This window comes from Pongo pygmaeus, chromosome 11, assembly GCF_028885625.2.
Source record: "Pongo pygmaeus isolate AG05252 chromosome 11, NHGRI_mPonPyg2-v2.0_pri, whole genome shotgun sequence".
Classification (NCBI taxonomy): Eukaryota; Metazoa; Chordata; class Mammalia; order Primates; family Hominidae; genus Pongo; species Pongo pygmaeus.
The window spans coordinates 17489334-17510196 of NC_072384.2; the positions used below are offsets into that span (position 1 = coordinate 17489334).

At 52.0% G+C, this 20863-nt stretch overlaps 1 protein-coding gene and 1 long non-coding RNA gene across 8 annotated transcripts; one reads left to right on the forward strand and one right to left on the reverse strand.

The window, feature by feature from the left end:
* Positions 1-1589: 1589 nt before the first annotated feature.
* On the reverse strand, positions 1590-12373 carry PROC (protein C, inactivator of coagulation factors Va and VIIIa). 7 transcript variants are annotated; one of them, XM_063647323.1, is made up of 9 exons: positions 12102-12373; positions 10578-10668; positions 9140-9271; positions 7681-7705; positions 7451-7588; positions 7214-7348; positions 4383-4525; positions 3388-3505; positions 1590-2248 (listed from the first exon to the last, which is right to left on the reverse strand). In XM_063647323.1, the coding sequence occupies exons 1-9, from the start codon at positions 12356-12358 to the stop codon at positions 1659-1661; spliced, it is 1629 nt and encodes a 542-aa protein (XP_063503393.1). In that variant the 5' UTR covers positions 12359-12373; the 3' UTR covers positions 1590-1658. The 7 variants fall into 7 exon arrangements, with proteins under 7 accessions (XP_063503393.1, XP_054333134.1, XP_054333133.1 ...); XM_054477159.2 differs by having other exon boundaries at positions 9140-9306; positions 12102-12225; XM_054477158.2 differs by having other exon boundaries at positions 9140-9306; positions 10578-10664; positions 12102-12168.
* A 1797-nt stretch (positions 12374-14170) lies between these two features.
* Positions 14171-18918, forward strand: LOC134737751 (uncharacterized). The gene is made up of 3 exons (XR_010122964.1): positions 14171-14791; positions 15684-15758; positions 18797-18918. It is a non-coding gene; the product is annotated as an uncharacterized LOC134737751 (long non-coding RNA).
* The last annotated feature ends 1945 nt before the right edge of the window (positions 18919-20863 follow it).

Here is a 20863-nt window from a genome sequence, read left to right on the forward strand (position 1 = left end):
CAGCCCCGGGCGTGGTTTGCTCCCGTTTCCAGGCAGCCCCACCTACTCCTCCCCCAGGTCAGTAAGGAGGAGAATCCCACAGGCCCCAGCTCAGGCAGGTCTCTTTTCTTGTGGCCACACACAGATAACTAACTCCGTGGGTCCTGGTATCCTCTCTGGTCTGGCCGCAGCTGTGGCCACAGATCAAGTCCTCCTTTATTTTACTATGGACTGAGCTGTGCTGTGCTTTCTTAGATAATTGGCTTTATCCTCGTTGGCCTGGAGAGTCTTAGAACTAGAGTTTACCTGAGAAGAAAGGCCCTTAAAGACCATTTGGTCCATTTTTATTAATTTATTTTTATTTATTTATTATTATTTTAAATAGAGACAAGTTCTCCCTATGTTGCCCAGGCTGGCCTCGAACTCCTGGGCTCAAGCAATCCTCCTGCCTCAGCTTCCTAAAGCACCAGGATTACCAGTATGAGCCACGGCACCTGGCCTAGCCCAGTCGCTTTAAACCCCAGTGAACACATTGAAATGAAATGGAGAGTTGTAAAAATATCAATGTCTGGGTCCCCACTCCCCTGGCACAATCAGTTAAATTAGCATCTCTGGGGGTGGGACTGGACATCAGTGTTTTTATTTTTATTTATTTATTTTATTTTTATTTATTTATTTATTTATTTTTGAGACGGAGTCTCACTCTGTCGCCCAGGCTGGAGTGCAGTGGCACAATCTCGGCTCACTGCAAGCTCCGCCTCCCAGGTTCACGCCATTCTCCTGCCTCAGCCTTCCGAGTAGCTGGGACCACAGGCGCCCACCACCACGCCTGGCTAATCTTTTGTATTTTTAGTAGAGACGGGGTTTCACCGTGTTAGCCAGGATGGTCTTGATCTCCTGACCTCGTGATCCGCCCGCCTCGGCCTCCCAAAGTGCTGGGATTACAGGCTTGAGCCACCGCGCCTGGCCACATCAGTGTTTTTAAAAGCTCTCCGGGGCCGGGCACGGTGGCTTACGTAACATTGTTCTTAAACAGTTTCCCCCGCGACACTGTGAGCTCATTCCGGGCTGAACCAACACTGTCTGGGTCTCTGGCTGCTTCCCTACAGAGCTAATGGTGGCCTCCACACCGAGCAGTCGAAACAGCTGTCCTCCAGGACAGTGGAGAACAGAAAAAAGCACCTGGGTTTTGGAGTCAGACCTAGATTTGAATCCTGGTTCCACCATGCAAACCTTTCAGACCCCTCAGTTTCCTCCTCTGTGATATGAGCTAAACATGTCTACCTCATAGCTGGGCTTGCTGGAAAGCTGGTCAAGCCTCACCTTCAGCATCCCCGGCTTGCACAGGCTCTTCTCAAAGCCCTGGAAAAGGCTCTAGTAGCTTCATGGTTGTGTTTTTTATTCTTTTTCATAAACAGAGTATCCCCCTCAACACACACAGCTTTAGACCCCGCAAAACTTGGATCTGCTCCTCCCCACCCCACAGAGTTGCTCTAGGAGTTAAGATTCTATTCATAAGGCATGTGACATACAATAGGTGCTCAGCAAATGTTACTTCCCTCCAGAAAAGCCCAGAAGAGGGATGGAAGGACAGACAGAACAGGCCGGTGTGCTTGTTACATGTCCCTTTAATGTCCCATCCATTGCCACGCAAAAGCCCAGCCCCGCAGGGAGGGTCGCTAAGGTGCCCAGCTCTTCCGGGGGGCTTCCTTGGCTCTGATGTGCCCGTGGACCCAGTCGAGGTAGCGGCTGACTTTGGTGTAAACGCCGTAGTTGTGAAGGAGCCCACAGCCCTCACCCCAGCTCACCAGGCCCACCAAGAACCAGGTGCCGTGGAAGGAGGCGACCATGGGCCCCCCACTGTCGCCCTCGCAGGCGTCCTGCCGGTCCCCGAGGATGCCCGCACACAGCATGTTCTCAGACACCATGTTGCTCATGACCTCGCTGCACTCATTGTGCGGGACCACGGGAATCTTGATGAAGTTGAGGACGAAGGTGCGGTTTCTCTTGGCCTCCTTCTCTCGGCTGCTGTGGTAGCCCCAGCCCGTCACAAGGGTCTCCTGGCCGGCCTGATTGAGCTCGCGCTCTGCAAGGCCGCTGTCCGGGAGGCAGATGGGCACTATGGTCTGCGAGAGGGTGGCGGGCTGGGCCAGGCGCAGCAGCGCGATGTCATTGTCGGTGGTGCTCTTGCTGTAGTTGGGGTGGACGAAGACCTCCTCGATGTCCAGGTCCAGCTCCCACTTCTCCCAGCGCCGCAGGTCATACTCTCCTGCAGGGCAGAGGGCACAGTCAGAGTGGGCTGCGGGGAGCCTCTCCCCAGTGGCACTTTCCCGAGGCCCACCCACTGCTGTGCCGCTGCAGGCCTGGGCAGAGGGCCTGAAGAAGGTCCACCCGGAGACTGTGCATCCACACGTCCCAGGCACTGTTGCGGAGCCACCTGTCTATGCCATGGAACCCTATCAACGGTGACTTTTCCTGCCAGAAGGAGTGGCCAACGGGTGTCAATCCCAAAGGGGCAGGATGCTGATTGGTTTTCAGGAGTCATGGATCCGTGAAACCAGAGAAGGAATGGGCAGCAGGGAAGCCTGAGACCCCTGGAAACCCCAGACACAGACCAGAGCCACAAAGGTATGTGGAGCAAAGGTAGCTGGAGAGACCCCAGGGGCAGTGAGACCCAGAGAGGAGGACCCTCAGAACACGGCACTGCCAGGGAGGACAGGGCCGGATCCCACCTGAGAGAGAAGGTCCTCTCAGTCCAGACTGATGGTTCCCGGGGAAGAGCACCTGGGAATTCTAAGCCAAGCCCCACGGGGGGCCACTGGCCATAGATTATGCTGTAGGAAATGTGAATTTGGTCTTTCTCAATATGTTTTTTCTTCTTTTTGGCATAAAGAGTTGAGCCAGACCGCCCTCCAGAAATTGCCATAGATCGGGGCCAATGCATAGGTGCCCCCAGCCTGCTAGGGAAGCAGCTTGTGGCTTTGGCAGACGCTAGGGCTCCCTCTGTACAGCTCCATCCCCGTCGGTCTGTGGGAGGCACAGCCCTGAGGCCAGGCCTTGCTGGTCTCTGCACCCAAGGGTGCTGAGGCCCACACAGACCCTGCTCCACATGAGTGGGATTGGAGAGGTGAGGGTCTGTGTAGCCCCTCACTCACAAACATGTGTGTGCAGGAACCTGTGTCCAGATTCGAAGAGGGCACCAGAGAACCCCCTGCTGCAAAATACTAGGTGTACAGGGGTGAGCAGGGTGGGGGCATGCAGGCCTCTTCCCTGCAAACACCTTCTGTGGAGCTCAAGAAGCCTCTTGCTTAAGCACCTGGGGAGCGGGGTCCCCCAAACCTGAACAGCCTGCCTGGTCCCCCTACCCAGGCCTCTGGCAGCCCCCTTCTGCCTGGCTCCAGCCCATACCCAGCCTGACAAGGAGCTTCTTGGACTCATCCATGCAGTGGGCCGCTGTCAGCACCCAGGAGGGGTGGATGAGCACTGCCCCACAGGCCAGCTTCTTCTTTGAGTCCAGCAGAACCACCTGGAATGGGGTGGGACGAGGACATCACAGGGCTGCCTCCTGACAGCCTCCAGTCCGGGGCACCTGGGTTTCATATGCACTTTCCTGGGTTCCCTGGTCACATGGGCATAGGCTTAGGCCCTTTCTGGCATTTTCTATTTTTGCCCATTTTACAGTGTTAGCCTGTCTCAGGGTGTCTTCCTGACTTTGCCCATGCTGTTCCTGTACTGTTCGTACTGTTCCAGTCACCCTCAGCCACACCCAACATCGCCCAGCAAGCTCCTCTCATCCTTAGAGGCTTGGCCAGGCCTTGTGTCTTCCAGGAAGACTTTGTGGCCCCCAGGCTGCCTGGATGTTCCCCTTGGGCCTCCCTCAGCCCCTGTCTTGAAGGGCCGTCCTGGCTCTGGTCCCACTGGGCTGCCGGGTCTTTGGGGTCCTGACCCTCACAGAGTCTGAGTCCCCAGGGCCAATACCCCCACTCGTTGGTTCCTATCTCCCCCATGCCTGGCAGAGAGGGGAACGCAGTAAGTGTCAGTTCCCATGTGGAGGCTGGAGGGGTACTCAGGCCCAGCCCTCCCTCCTAGCCCTCTCCCATCAGCAGGGCTTCTGCCTAAAATCCCGCCAGCAGAGCAGTGTCTTTCCAGCTCTTTTTAGAAACTGTAACCCTCCCTCCTGCAGACCCCTCCATGCCCCCGTGCCCCTCCCCTCACCCAGCCTGGCTGCTCCTCTCCCCTCAGGTTGCGTCCATCTTTCCCTGAAGCATCCCCCACCTTTATCATCCCCCAAAAGCAATGGCAGTGTTTCCCTCCTGGTTTCTGCACCCTGAGCACAGCTGCCAGGATGGGCTCCGTGACCCCGGACCCAGCGCGTGAGCAGCCAGTGCTGCCTCGCCTCCCACCTGCCAGGGGCTGTCTCCCCGCCTGGTCATCTTCCCATCAATGAGCCGCGGATCTACTTGGTCTTCTTGGTCTTCTGTGTCTCGTTTCAGGTGACTGCGCTTCTTCTCCATCCGCTTCCAGGGCCTCCCACAAGGGAACTTCACTGAGGTAGGCAGAGGTGGTGAGGGGCCTACCAGGCACTCCTCCTGAGACTGCCCTCCTGTCTTGGTCCTCCTCCTGCCTGCAGGCCACTTTGCCACAGTGCAGGGTTCAAGGAACCAATGATACTTAGACCACTCCATTAATATTAGCTATAAACCCCCTCCAGGCAGTCAGTCAGTCAGTCAACAAACAGTGCCACCGAATGGCGAGAGTCAGACCAGGCAGCATCACCCCCCTGGCTGTGTGTCCTTACATAGGTCGTTAAACTTCTTGAAGGCTCATTGTACCCCAGGGCTGTTGGGGGTAATCCGTGAGATGCAAATTACAAACCCCCTTCAGTCAGTCAGTCAGTCAACAAACAGTACTGCCCAATGGCAAGAGTCAGGCCAGGCAGCATCGCCCACTGGCTGTGTCTCCTTACGTAGGTGGTTAAACTTCTTAAAGGCTCATTGTACCCCAGGGCTATTGGGGGCGATCCCTGGGATTAGTAAGGTCTCATGCTGGGATGCTGCTGAGCTCCTCACAGAGGAAAGGAATTATAGGGAGAAGGAGGTGAGCATTCTTGGAGAGCTCCTACAGTAGGCATGGCATGTTTGTGAGGCCTCCCTGCCAAGAAGAGAGTGCATACACCATGGAGAACTGAGGGCTGGAAGGTCGGCCCGACTCTGCTCAAAATGGGCCTTGAATGCCAAGTCCAGATATCTAGACTTTAAAGAGCAATGGGACGTCGTCAGCAGGGGAGCTGCATAATAACAAGAGAATGGAAAGGGCACAACAGCAACACAATTCCAGAAGCTGACAGCAGATGGATGGACGCAGTAACTGACTTGGCAGACTGGAAAGCAAAAATCTCAGCCCGTGATGGGGGCGCCCAGAAGCTGAAGGACTGGACCACGGAACCATAGGAGGCTGTGGGGCTTCCAGGAAGGCAATGCTAGTGGGAGGGCATATTGAGAGTTTGTAAGAGAAACTGCGAAAGCCCTCCTCACTGGCTTGACTCTCCTCTCCCTGCCTGCAGAAGGTGAACCAGAGACTCTGACTAGGGACTCCAGGCCCCGCCTCAGGAAGGAGTGGTGCTCTTAGCTGACCACAGGGAGTCACGCAAATGTCCACGGCCTGCACAGGCACCAGCTCCCCTGCCCCACCCTGCTCCGAGGGGCCGAACACCATGGGTGAGCGTCTTCCATCCTCCAAGGGCTTGGAGGAGTCCTCTTAGAAAGCAGCCTAAAAGGAAAGCCCTCACGATCTGGGGTTCTGCCAATGACAGGGCCTTCCCACGGCCTTGCAGGAAACCCACAGGCCAACAGGCCCACCAGGCATTTCTTTGCAGCTTCCTGGAAATATCTAATTATTTCAAAATAAAAAGTTAAATTTTTAAATCTTTTTTTACTTTTTTTAAAAATAGAGACGGGGTCTCACTGTGTTGCCCAGGCTAGTCTCAAACTCCCAAGCTCAAGCAATCCTCCCACCTCAGCCTCTCAAAGTGCTGGAATTATAGGTCTGAGCTACTGAGCCTGGCCAAAAATTTTTTTCTGCAGAAGAATTGAATTATACAGTTGTAGAAAGTTCCCTGAAAGAGGCTGGGCGCGGTGGCTCACGCCTGTAATCCCAGCACTTTAGGAGGCCAAGGCAGGTGTATCACCTAGGTCAGGAGTTCAAGATCAGCTTGACCAACATGCAGAAACCTCTTCTCTACTAAAAATACAAAATTAGCTGGGCATGGTGGCGCATGCCTGTAATCCCAGCTACTCGGGAGGCTGAGGCAGGAGAATCGCTTGAATCCAGGAGGCGGAGGCTGTGGTGAGCCGAGATCACGTCATTGCACTCCAGGCTGGGACAACAAGAGTGAAACTCCATCTCAAAAAAAAAAAAAAAAAAGAAAAGAAAAGAAAAAAGATAAAAGAAAGTTCCCTGAAAGAAAACACAAAGTCAAAGAGATGGGAAATAGAAGAGACAATAAAACTAGAGGAAAGAGGTCTGAATAATGGGAGGTCCAGATAGAGAAAACAGAGGAAGTAAAGGGGAGATTGTAGAAGAAATAAGTAACAAATGACCCTAGAGGCAGAAGATAGGAATTTCCACATTAAAAGGGTCCACCTTTTAATTAAAATGAATGATAAAAGGACCCATGCCAAGGAACAGCATGCTGAAATGTAAGAGTTGTAAAACTCTGATTTTTAAAGTTTCATGCATGTATAAATTTGATTACAATGCATAAAAAGGAAAATATAGAAGAAGGCAGAATCAGGATTCTGTTCTCTCCTCAAGGAAGCAAGGGGGTAAAGAGGGAAATGCGATGCACGCCGGACAACGTCAGAGAAAATAAACGCAGCCAGGCTACATGGAGGAGGACGCTGCACGCCTGGCCCCAGATACGCTCAGACTGGGGAGCGGAGCCACCACTGGGCTCGCGCTCCGGGAGGTGGCCCCAGGTGCGCAGGGGCGCCCGGAGGAAGGCGGGGACGCCAGGAAGAAAGGAAGCAGGGAAAGCGGAGGGCGCGCCCAGCTCCCGGGCTGACTGCGCTAACAGTGGCCCCGGTGTTGGGGCGCGTCTGCCGCTGTCCCAAGGCTCAACTCTGTTCCTCGCTCCCTCCCTAGAAACCCTCCTGAGTCCCCCCGCGCCGCGCCTGCCCACCCCGCCCACGAGCACCCAGCGTGATTCCTGGGCGATGTATTGGGGGCTTCTCACCTGCGGGCTGACACTGCAGGAGGTCGTCCCCCAGCTTGTAGCCAGGCGCACAGCTACAGCGCCGCCAGCCCACCTCCTCTAGGCAGTAATGCGTGCAGCCGCCGTTGTCCAGCGAGCAATTGAGGAAGCTCACCTCTGCCGGCAGGGGAGGGCGCGGGCAGCTGGCGCTGGTGCCGCGCCCCCAACCCTGCCCCAGCCCCGCCCCGCCGCCCGACCGCGCCCCCCTCTCCCCCTCACCGCGCTGGCAGAAGCGGCCCTCCCAGCCGCTGCGGCAGTCGCAGCTGAAGCTGCCGATGCCGTCGATGCACGTGCCGTGCCCGCAGCACGGGCTGGCGCACGGGTGCTCCAAGGGCAAGACCAAGCACTGGTCACCGTCTGCGACACAAGGCGGGGTAGGGGGTCAGCGGCCAGAGACCCCGAGGGGCGCGGGCGCCGGTAGTCCAGCCGGGGATCTAGAACGCACTCACCGACGTGCTTGGACCAGAAGGCCAGCTGCGGAGAGAGCGGGCAGCTTCAGGCGCCTGCAGCCTGTGGGCGGAGGGGGCGCGCCCGGGTGGGGCAGGGCAGCCGGTGAGCGGGCAGGGGAGGGGAGGGCTTCCAGACAAACAGGGATCTACGCCCGATGGTCGTTGGCTGCTAGGAGCTGGTGCTCCCTGCCCCTCCCCCGCCTTCCAGCGCCACCCGCCCGCGCCCAGCCTCCATCCCACGTCCCTGGAGCAACACCCTCTCCCCATGCAGCTGCAGTGCTGCGCTCTCGACTGTCCGCTCCCACAGCAGCCTCTGCCATGCAAGGGACCCGAATCCCTCACCAAGTCACCCGGCCTCCTTCCAGTCCCATCACTCCCTCTGCCTGAGGGCTTTGGGGGACCCCTGAGCATCTCGCCTTTCCCTAAGCCAGTGTTCTTCAGAGTTGGGAGGATGGGGGCAGAGGGTCTGCGTTCCTAACCAGGTACCAGGGTTGCTGCTGCGGGGCCTGCTGCTGCTGGTCCGGGACCACCCAGCCCACGTTGAGACCCACGGCCTGTGCCTGATGCCCGCTCCATCAGAGAGGCCAGCCAAGGCCTGCTGGGGCTGAGAGACCATGGGTGAGGTGGGAGCACGGTGGGGACTTGATGTGATCAGATATGTGCCTGCAGAAAGTCACTGTGGTGTCTGCCAGGGAGGCTGTTGGGGAAAGAGGTAGTGGGGATGGAGGGGAGCAGATGGAGGTCCAGTCAAGGAGGTGGAGGCTGAGGGCGAGAGAGGGTGCAGGCCAGAGGGTCTCCTGCCCTGAAAGCCTCTACTGGAAAGCATCCCTGGATGCCTTGGAATGGGGCCCAGGCCATGCACAATCTTCAGATCCTAGTGGCTGAAGCGATCGCCAGGGACAGAGCGGGTCTGAGCCTTGTCTCAGGAAGCCAGCCCCGTTACCAAGCTCACCCTACTACCTAGGGCCACCTCCACAGGACTCTGGGGGCTCCAAAGGACTCTGACCCTTAGACAAATAGGACACAGACCCTGTCTTCCGACCCCCTGAACAACCAGATTTTCTCCCTTTGATATGAGGCACAGAGTGAGCGATTTTATGTGGAGAGAAGTGAGTCTCGGTCACACACACACCCTGATCAGCAGAGGCATGGGTGGAAGCAGGATGGTCTTTGGGTCCCCTCTTTGTGAGATGGGAAGGGGAGGCAATGGTGCTCAGTGGTGCTCAGTCCCCACCTAGGGTCGCCCCACACTCTTTCCTGGAGCTTCTTCCTGAATTCTGTTTCTTGCAGTCACATGTGCCTGGCCGACACCATAGGGCCAGCATCCTAATCGCTCCACTCAGCCATCCCCACAACTCCTAAGAGGGCCTCAGCATTGAGTCCCCACCTGCTCCTCCAGGCCCCTGCTGGTCACCAGCTCACCCCTGAGCCTCATCCTCTGGACCCATGGTGGCCTTACTGTGTCATCCACATTTTGGAAAATTTCCTTGGCCTCCTCGAAGTCACAGATCTCCTCTATGCACTCCCGCTCCAGGCTGCTGGGACGGAGTTCCTCCAGGAAGGAGTTGGCACGTTTGCGGATCCGCAGCACCTGGTGGGCACGCTCGCTGCTGGAGAACACTGAGTCTGGTTTTGGAGGGAGGGGGAGCTCACCTTGGTGGAGGGGCCTAAGAGGGGCTGGGGCCATGAGGGGGTCTGAGGAAGCAGAGCTGGGAGAGCCTGGGAAGGTCTTGTCTCCACCCCTTCAAGACTCATTCTAATTCTAGGTCATGGCTTGGTGCAGGGGTCCTCTGCTCTTTTCCTCCCCAGGAAGCAGATGGCAGTTGGAGGACGAAGCCTTGCTCTGAGATGGACAGGCCTCCCTGTGAACCCCACCCCGACCTCTGTGTGACCTTGAGCCAGTGTCTTTACCTTTCTACGGTTCAATTTACTCATCCAAAAACATGGGGATGAGACTGTCATGTAAAACATCCAATACAGTCCCTGGCCCAGAGAGAAGCATTCAAGCCCTGGCTGCTGCTGTAAAGGCTGCCAGGTTAAATTGTCTCACTGTTCCGCCAGTACACCATGTGCAGCCCCATCTTGACACATCCCCCGAGTCTTCCTCTCCTCCCCCAACCAAGTATTCCCCATGCTTCTCCCCTTGGGCACGGACACCTGGAGGATAGACAGACCTATCACCCAGGAAGGGTCCCCCAAGCATCTCCTGGGCTCCCCGAAGTGTCTGTCTTGGGTGCAGGGCACAGTTAGGAGGGAGGGATCAAGTTGGAGGTGTGAGCAAGAAGGGATGGAGGGAAAGGCATCCTAGAGGAGGGTATGCCTGAGCTGAGGACACCTCGGGAAAGGCTGGGGGTGCAGGTCCCAGGCAGATAAACAGCTCAATAAAGGCACAAATGAAACCAACAGCCTGGTGTGGCTCTAGGGGCCCACGTGTCCTGTAGACCTCCCCAAGAATCATGGCCTCCTCCCGTTGGCTGTGGAGACCAGGAAAGGGGTTGGGGCAGGGCAGCCATGAGGTCGGTGTGCATTTGAGTAGGGGAGGCTGTGCTGGATAGTGTGGGTGGTAGCCTGGGCCTGGGGTCTTCACAGTTGAGGGAGTGAGTGGGTGGAGAGGGAAGGCCCAGGGGACTCTGTGACCATCCCCGTGTGGAGGAGGGAGCTTTAGGAGGTCATCGCGGGGCTCCCTGCCATCACGCGTGCCTGCCCTGGCAGCCCCTGTGTGGCACTCTGGCAGCTGGCCTACCTGGGACTTGTCAGTTGATTCCTGTCATTCCCATCTGCCCCTCACCTCACCCAGGGCTGAGAGAGATGGTGAAAACTGTGAAGGCCTGGGCAGATGCCCACCAGGGCCTTGTAGAGGCCACAAGGGTCCTGGGGTAGGGGTGGGGTGGCCTTACCAAGAGGAGCTGGTGTGCCGGAAATTCCCCAGGTGGCCACGAACAGCAGGAGGCTTGTGAGCCGCCACATTCCGGAGGCGCTGGCACCTGTCTGAGGAGGACTTCTGAGCTCCAGGCAGTGCCTACCCCCGCTGCTGCTCTGCCTGCACTCCCAGGTGGAAGCGGAATGAAAGGGCTGTCCCTATGTGCTGGCTGTCAGGGCAGAAGCTGGGATTGAGGGTCCTTGTTCGCTAGACACATAGCCACCCTCAGAAGGCCTTGGCTGCCCGCTCTACGTGGGGCTGAGGTCACACTGCCTGCCTAGAAAGCAGCTCCAGAATGCGGTGGAGAGGGCACCAGGATGTTTGTGTCCTCCCTGGGGACAGTGGGGTGGCTGCCTCTGCCGGTCTGATGACTGGGCTGAGAATATTAGCTAACGTTGATTGGACACTCATGGTGTCTTTCAAACAATTTTTACAGGATTCAGAGGGCAAGCCATGAAGCCAGACTGCACGGTGCAAATTCCAGCTGCAGCACTTACTGGACGGCAATGTTGGGCAAGATGCTTAACTGCTCCATGCCTCAGTTTCCTCATTTGTAAAATGGATGGAATAACGTGTTGTATTTCTGCCTTAAAGGGTGTTGTGAGAATTAAAGGAGTTAGTCCACATAAAGCTCTCAAAACAGGCTTAGCACATAGCTCATGCTCAGTAAACATAAGATATTACGACTTTAGTTAAGGCTCACAACCACCCAAGAGGTAGCTATTAATGCTGTCAACCCCATTTCATAGAGGGGGAAACTGAGACTCGGAGGAGTTAAGTGGTTTATTAAAAATCCAACCCTCGCTGGCCTCCGTTGATTGCATGGGGAAGTCACCAACCCAGGGGATCGATCAGATTCTGTCCCCCATCCTCCAGGAGTAGGGTCTCACACCATCAGTACACTGCAGGCACCAGACTCGGAAGATTGAGGCAAGGTCCTGGGTATCCATATTTACATTCACGCATTACTCACAGAGCCAGGACTCAAGGCCAGGACTGTGTGGTTTTAGGCCTGGAAACTCAACCCCTGCTCCAAACCACTGGGTGCCCCAAAAGGCCACAGAGATAGCCCTGGTGGCCAGAGATCAAGGAGCCCTTCCCAGTGGATAGGCCACGTGGCCCTCTGCACACCCTGCTGGACCCTGCTCTCCATTCTTGCTGACTCCCTCTGAGACCGCTTCTGAGATTTGTTCAAATCCGACACCCCCAAAGGTGGAAGTGGGGTGGGGAGAATGGAGGGTCCTGGGCTCCAAACTGTCTGTTGGAATGGCCCTGGGCCCTGGGGACCCTTGGCCTGGAAAGAGGGAGGCACATGGCAAAGGGACCTGGGACTGTGGCTGCCAGGCCTGGCCTGTGGAGGGCCTTGTGTCCTTTTACCCCAAGCTCAGACTTGTCGAGCACCCTGGCTGGAGGATTCAGCCCTCATCACCACCTAGCTCTCTTCTCCCGGGGGCAGCCCTCCCTCCACACCCCTCATAGACCTGCCTGGAGGGGGACTCACAGAGTCGGGTCGTGGAGATATTGCAAGTTCGCCGTCCTGCCGCCATGACAGACTGGAGTTCGAGTTAATCCATAACCACAAATATTTGCTTGGCCCTCAGCACTGAGGCCTCCCTCTCCATAGACAAACAGTGGCACTAGCACTCCTGGTCCTAGCTCAGCACGGCTTGGTCTGCTGGAAGCCCACCTCTGCCCACCAAGGATGCCGTCCAGCAGGGAGGGAGGTGAGGGCAAAACCTTTGACAGATGTGGTCTCATTTTAGCCCCATAGTGGCTGGCTGAGGGAGGAACGTTGTCCCTGTTTTTCAGATGGAGACATTTTTACCCAGAGATATTATAGTTTGCCCAAGATCAGCACAACAGGTAATATTCCATATTTCATCAAATCTAAAATGCCATTATAAGAAGCACGTATTTATGTGCCACCATACAAGAAAAAAGACACTGTCCCAATGACATGCCATCCCAATTTCTGATACATAAAATCATGAGAAGATGCTCCTTTTTGGGCCCCCAGTGCATGGGTGCTGGGCACTGGGCTCCACCCTCACCTCCAATTGCTCACAAGTCACCCCGCAACCCCCACCCTCAACACACACACACAACTGCACATAGCATCCCTCTAACCTCTATTTTTCAGGTAAGGACACTCAAGTTTTGCGTTACTCGCCCAGATTCACTGAGCTGGTAGTTGGCAGATTTAATTTGAACTCAGGTCTTGCTGCTTCCATTTGGCCCCTTTTGTGGATCAGTAAGAAAAATGAACCGGATTCCAGAAAGGCTGCAGCAATTTCCTGGCTGGGGTGTCAGAAGGGAGAAGGGCAGAAATAAATGGTCCAGCTCAGCACCTTTGCCTGTGTCCTGCAGTCTATCAGCATTTATTAAGCATCTTCCTGCTCCGAACCGGGCTGCACCAGAGATGCCCCCCTTTCCTCCCTGCCCTACCTGTTCCTGGGAAGACTTGCCCACGTTCCTTCTCAAAGTCTGCACCTCTAAACGGGGCATGTGACCCTGCCTCGCTGACTTCCGTTGATTGCACAGGGAAGTCACCAACCCAGGGGATCAATCAGAGGAGTAGGGTCTCACACTGTCAGTACGCCGTAAGTACCAGACTCGGAAGATTGAGGCCAGGTCCTGGGCATCCATGTTTATGCTTAAAGCAGAGGAAGCTGATGAGAAGGAAGATGCAGGTGTGCAGAGGGAGGCTGAGGCCACGGACACCTGGAGAGTCCCAGGGAGCAGTGGAAGGAGGCCCCTGCTTCCTTATGATTGGTGGCACATCCTGGCTTCGGGTGCAGGAGGGTCCCCATGCCCTCCTAAAACCCTATTCCTCCTGAAATTTCTTTAAATTGGCTGGAACAGCTTGTGTTGATTGTAACCAGATGCCTCCTGCTGAGGCACCACACCATGCTGGGCTGTGGTGGTACCAGGCCCTCCTAGAGGAACGGGGTAAAACTCTAACACTCTAACAAGGCAGGCCCACCTTGCCCAGGGGCAGGTACACATAGGAAATGCTTAGAGAATTCAGAGGAGAGGGCAATCAGTACAAGCTGGCATAGCCAAAGGAGGCTGCCTGTAGGAGGTGACACTTCAGCTGGACATCAAAGAGCAGACAGGAGGAAAGACATCCCCCCAACCCCACCCCAGGTTGGGAGACAATGGGGAGACACAGAACACAAGCAGTTGGGAGGTGCTAGGAGGGGTGGAGGTGGAGAGGAGGTGGAGGGTGAGGCAATGGATTTTGAAATTGAGACTATGAGAAGTGGAGAACCAGGAGCTGTTTGTGACAGGCTGTGGCAGCTGCCTAGAAAAGCAAGAGACAAGCTTCTGGGAACTCAGGCAGGAAGCATGAAGACCTCATGCACAACCACAGAAGGCACCAGCTTGTACGTCCCTGTTTGCTCCAGGCGTCGCCCCCGCAAGTCTGCAGAGATCACTGCCCTCTGCTTTGCCTTCCAGGCGCAAGATGTTGTGGGTATTCTTTTGGCGCCGCTTCCCTTCCCCACCAACTTCTCGCCCTCCACTCCTCCCCACCCCAGCACAGGCAGCCGCTCCAGGGCAAGTCTATGCAGGCTCCACACATTGATTCTGACCTGCATAATGGACTCTGCCTGGGGCACCCATGTCCAAACCAGCCCAGGCGCCCAAAGCACTGGCACCGGTACGACCCAGAGCGGCTGCAGTGCTCCCAAGTGCCCAGTGCTGGGGATTGGGGGTGCCACGGCTTGGGAGTGCCACGGCTTGGGAGGCTGCCCAGAGGGCGGAAGGGTCCTCTGCAGAGCTCTGCACGCCTGTCGGCCGACGGGGGCTCTGCACGGCGGACTGAGTCACCGCCGCCTCATCGGCCGGCAGCGCAGGAAACCCCGTCACCTTCTCGAGGCAAGGACGGTCCTGCCGCCAGCCGTTCCTGCGATCCCAGGGTCTCTGCAGTTACACCTGGTTCCAGCCGGGGGCGCCGCGCCGCGCCGCTCCTACGGAGGAGCCAGGCGCCCTTCACAGGCGCGGCCCCACCCGCTTTACTAGCCAGGTGTGAGTCACCCCACGTGCGCCCGAACGCGGTCAGGTCCACCCAGGAAGCCGGAGCAGGACTTTGGGCAGCGAGCTCGCTGTGAGTTAGAGAGCAGAGGGACATCTGTGGCTAAGGAATTCGCTGCATGGACGAAGACCCAAGCAAAGCAGATAGAACCAAATGTATGTGGGGCAAGGCCAGCCACAACTACCGGAGCAGGCGGTGTTCCAAAGCCCTGAGCTCTGGAGTCACGCTCACACGGCCTTAAACCTCCGCTAGCCTTTTTCTGACAGGGGGATTTAACTTCCCTGCGTCTCAATGTCCACATTTGTAAAATGGGGTCAGCGTCCATCTCAGGTGACTGTTATAAGGGTCACGTTAAATCTTTTATTAATTTTTTAATTAAAAAAAATTTTGAAACAGCGCCTCTCTGGCTCTGTCACCCAGGCTGGAGGGCAGTGGCGGGATCACAGCTCTCTGCAGCCTAGATCTCCTGGCCTCAAGCGATTCTTCTGTTTCAGCCTCCTCAGTGGCTGGTATCACAGGCCCGTGCCACCACGCCCGGCTAATTTTTAAAAATTTTTAGAAGAGAGGAGGTCTTGCTGTGTTGCTCTAGAACTTCTGACCTCAAGTGATCCTCCCTCCTCAGCCTCCCAAAGTGCTGAGATTACAGGCGGGAGCCACTGTGCCTGGCCTTATTTTTAAGTATTTTATACAAAGTGGACATGGCCTGGGACTTAACAGGACTTCCCACAGGCCTGGGAAGGTCAGGGAGGGGCCAACTAGGAGGGGAAGGGGTCAAGGACAGCTGCTGCTGTGTGGAAGCTCAGACTGCACAGATCTGTTGTACAGATTAGGGCTGATCATTCAGTCAGCCCTAATCTGTACAACACTCCCCACCTCTTGTGTTTTGGCCCTGGCTCTGCCAATAGATGCCAGAAACCCAACTTGAGCTCACTCTGCCGAACAGTGATGAGAGATGGGCTGGTGGTCAGGACTGACGGGACTAAGGTTCCTTCTCACCCCATGTCACTCCCCTGTGTGGGCATTGCCCATTCTCCATTCTCTCTGCAGGGACGCTGTGCTGCTCAGCCCACCCCAGGCAGGGCAGGGAGGACAGACACTAGAGAGGCTCCCGGGAGCTCCCTGGTAAGAAGTGGAGTGGGATGGATGCAGTCCAATGTCTCTCTCTTTTGTTGTTGTCAGGTTATTGTGGTATAATTTACATACAGGGAAACTCCCACTTTAAAAATGTACAGTTCTGCTTGTTTTGACAAATGTATGTTATAGTTCATCCACCACCACATCATGATATACACATTTTCATCACCCTCAGAAATTCTGTGTTCCACCCCAACTCTTGGCAACCACTGATTGGATTTCTATCTCTATAATCTGCATTTTCTAGAATAGCATATAAAGTAAAGGGAATCCTACAGCACATATCTTTTTTTTTTTGAGTTGGAGTCTCACTCTCTTGCCCGGGCTGGAGTGCAGTGGTGTGATCTCAGCTCGCTGCAATCTCCACCTCCTGGGTTCAAGTGATTCTCCTGCCTCAGCCTCCTGAGTAGCTGGAGTTACAGGCACATGCCACCACACCTGGCTAATTTTTGTATTTTTTAGTTTCACCATGTTGGCCAGGCTAGTCTTGAATTCCTGACCTCAAGTGATCCGCCCACCTCAGCCTCCCAAAGTGCTGGGATTATAGGCATGAGCCACCGTGCCCAACCAGTACACAGCTTTTTAAGACTACCTTCTTTCACTCAGCATAAAGCTTTTGAGATTTATTCATGTGGATGTCTCTATCAGTACTTTATTTCTTTTTATTGCTGACTGGGCTCCATTATATAGATGTGCCACAATCTGTTATCCATTTGCCAGTTCTTGGCTATTATTAAATTAAGCTGCTAGAACATTTATGTACAGGTCCTTGTGTGGGCATATGTTTTCATTTCTCTTGGGTAATATCTAGGAATAAAATTGCTGAGTCATGTGGTGAGTACATGTTTACTTTTGGGGAAAAAAAAATAAAGTCAAACTTTTCCAGAGTGGTGGTGGCATTTTGCATTCCCGCCAAGCAATGTCTGAGTGTTCCTGTTGCTCTGCATCCTCACCAGCATTTGGTGTTGTCGGTTGTTTTTTAATTTTAATTTTTAATTTTTAGCCTTCTTAATAGATGTGTAGTGGTATCTCATTGTAGCTGTAATTTTCATTTCCCTCTCCTCTGGTGATTTTGAGCATCTTTTCCTGTGCTAATTTGCTATTTATATCTTCTTTGGTGAAGTGCCTGTTTAAGTCTTTGGGCTGTTTTTTGTTTCTTTGTTTTTGAGGCTTTTTTAAATTGAGTTTTTAGAATTTGTATGTATCCTAGTAACAAGCCCTTTGTCAGCTAAGTATTTTGCAAAAATTTCCTCCCAGTCTGTGACTTGTCTTTTATACTTAACAGTCTTTTAATGAACAGATGTTTGTAATTTTGATGAAGTCCAATTATCAACGTTTTCTTTTATGATTCATGTTTTTGTGTCCTACCAAAGAACACTGCCTTATTCAAGGTCACAAAGGCTTTCTCTTATGTTTTCTTCTAGAAGCTTTATGGTTTTTCACTCTTACATTTACATCTCTGACCCATTTGGAATTCGTTAATTTTGGTATATGGTGTGAGGTAGGGGCCAAGAATCATTCTTTAAAATATATGGAGATCTAGTTGTCACAGTCCCATTTCTTGCAAACACTATCCTTTCTCCCATTGAATTGCTTTGGTGCTTTGTTGAAATCAATTGACCATATATGCATACATCTACTTCTGGACTCTATTTTGTTCTGTTAATCTATCTTTCATTCTTATGCCAACATTATAATGTCTTAATTGCTATTACAAGATTCAAGTAAGTCATGAAATCAAGTAGTGTAAGTCCTCCAACTTTGTTCTTATTTTTCAAAATTGTTTTGGCTATTCTAGGTCCTTTCTACTTCTATATAAATTTTAGAACCAATTTCTCAACTTCTAAAAAAAAATTCCTGGTGAAATCTTGATTTGGATTGAGTTGAATCTATAGAACAATTTAGGAATAAAAGACATCTTAATATTGAGTCTTCTCATCTATTAGCATGGTATTTCTCTACATTTATTCAGCTCTTTGTTAATTTCTCTCTCCAATGTTTAATTGTTTTCAGGTATAGGTCTTGAATATATTTTGTTAAATTTATCTCTACTTATTTCATGTTTTAAAAATGTTATTGTAAGTGGCATTTTAAAATTTTGAACTTACAATTGTTTGTTGCTAATATTTATAAATACAATTGACTTTTTAAATTGAGACATTATTTCTTGATTCTATAAACGGAAGATGATCAACTATCCCATTTGTCTGGGATTGTACCATTTTTAACACTAAAAGTCCTAAAGCAGAAGCCAAAAAGTTAAAAGGAAGTAAACTCTCCCTTGGGAAGAGAAAAGTCGAGGTTTTCAGTGATTGATACAGAAGATTAAGGGAAAGGTACAAAACCCACATGGCAACCCCAGAAACAGAGGCCGAAGGCAACACTGGTTTTAGTGCCAAAGGGACACATCACCTTCCTTAGTCTCTGTTGCTGAGAACAACCACCATGATTTGTAGTACACCATAGTGGATCATCCATTACTATGTCACTCCTTGTGATGTAACTTAAGTGCACTATAATCTTGAACGTGACCATCCACTTTGCCTGCGGATTAATTGTTGTGCTTTGTATTGAGACACTGCTAGTTTAATTTTAGCATGGTGAATACTGGGGCCATGTTTTCTTAAGCATTCAGGTGATGAAAATGAGGAAATGGTGTTGAAATATCAATGCCAGCATGACCCAAATGGCCATGTTATTTTAATGACAGGAGGAGTGACACAGACAACTGGATGAGGGAGGTAAAGAATCAAAACAAGGGATACTGCACAATAAGCAGAGAGAATTCGGGATTGGGCATGGTGGAAGAAGGGACTGTAGAGATTGCCTCAAAAGTCCCCAGTGAGATAGGCAAGTATGTCCACATTAACCAAAAAGCTTTTTGTCTCCACAAAAGACACCAATTGAAAATAGTGGCTGCTGAATTAGCTAGTATGAATTCATACTACAAAAATGAATTTGTGTGATTGTGCTGCTCCTTTGATTGTTTTTTGAAACTGAGTAGGGGCACATTTCCTCATTTACAGGCTGTAACTGAAATATCACGTGGGTGAACAAAGGGAGAAATGTTGCAGCTGTGTTGGCCCTTTACAACATGCAGCGGATTCTGCCAGATCCCACGAACAATCATGCTTTCTACAGTAACCAAGTGGTGCATCCAGTCATGGCAATGAAAAACAGTTCTTCTAACTTGTAAATACTTTGATTTGAAAAAATGGAGTTTCAAATCATCCTTTTTATTTCTATGAAGATTTTAATTCACCTGCAGAAAAAAAAAAGAATGTTGATGCTATCTTGTCCAAATACAAACATGACTTTGCCCATCTGTCTGCCTATTTGGCAGACAGTGCAAATGTAAATTTTTGCAAATTCCATGCAGTCTATGAACGTTTTACCAAAGAAAAGTTAAAAATGTTAGCCACGAAGTGTCCTGCACATTTTGTACACATCAGTAAAAGGGGGTGGAGTTTGCTTCCCTGCGATATTGATGCTTTCAAAATGAAAGCTTTTATTTACTTTTCAGTTTCCTCAAAGCATGAAAAGGCACTTAATGAGATTTTTCACATTCCAGAAATGGAAGGAGATGGCCTCCTTTGGACATGTGCCTACACGAGGGCTGTCACTGTTGCCAGGGTAAAAAGGCAGCCTGCCATACAACCATATTTTCAAAGCATGGGACAAGAAGAATGTCCTTGTCTAATTTGGAAATATATTAAGAATGAAAATAGAGAAAAAGATTACGGTTAAACAGTCAAACTGAAATTTATAAGTTGTTCCTCCAAAACTGCCTGATGATCTTTGAGGAGCCCATAAGGCTCTGGAAAAGCATGAACTGACTGTCCCTGAGTTGTTGATGTTATAGGTAGGTACTGACAAAGCTCATATAATGAAAAATGACTCATTTTTTGGAAACGAAACCAAAATGTCACCAGAAAAGGACAGCCAATTTAAACAAGACTTTCTCACTTCTTTACTAAAACTGTAACTTATTTGGAATTCAACTTCAACTTCACAAGTTCAAAGTATCTCTGTGCTTTAAAACTATTTTTCCTGAGAGAGACACAGACAGAAAGGGAGAGAGACAGAGAGAGGTTTAACTTACAGTGACATCCAGTGTGCTCAGAAATGTTCAAAAAGGGCTGGGCGCCGTTGCTCACACCTATAATTCCAGCACTTTGGGAGGCCGAGGCGGGTGGATCACCTGAGGTCAGGAGTTCGAGACAAACCTGGCCAACATGGCGAACCCCGTCTCTACTAAAAATACAAAAATTAGCCAGGCGTGGTGGCACATGCCTGTACTCCCAGCTACTTGGGAGGCTGAGGCCGGAGGATCACTTGAACCTGGGAGGTTGAGGTTGCAGTGAGCCGAGATCATGCCACTGTACTCCAGCCAGGGCAACAGAGTAAGACTCCATCTCAAAAAAAAAAAAAAAAAAAAAAGTTCAAAAAGGATGGATATCTTAGCCATGGATATCCTACATGATAGATGCAAAAGATGACAAGCTGCTGGTTTACCGAAACCAGCCTGCAGATGCAAAGTGAATGGACATCTTTGGACAGCTGGAAACGAATCCCTACAAATCTAAAACCCTGCTGTTGCTTGTAGGTACAATCCTAAGTATTCCATTCTCAAACGCTTTTGTTGAGATAACAGCTTGAGGCCATCACGTTGGACTGACCTCAGGAGTCAGTGTACTGAGGGCTCTCTAAGAGCAGAGCTGCAAGTCAAAGGATTTTCCATTTAACTATATTCAGTTTCATCACTACATCAAGGAAGAACTTCCTACTAAAGGCTGCAGGCAAGGAAATAAAAAGACTCAAAATATCCTACTGTATCATAGGACCAAAATGTCTTTTTTTTTTTTTTTTTTTTTTTGTAGACGGAGTCTCACTCTTGCCCAGGCTGGAGTGCAGTGGCGTGATCTTGGCTCACTGCAACCTCCGCCTCCCAGGTTCAAGCAATCCTCTTGCCTCAGCCTGCTGAGTAGCTGGGACTACAGGCTGCCACCACGGGCAACTAATTTTTGTTTTTTTAGTAGAGACAGGGTTTCACCATGTTGGCCAGGCTGGTCTCAAACTCCTGACCTCAAGTG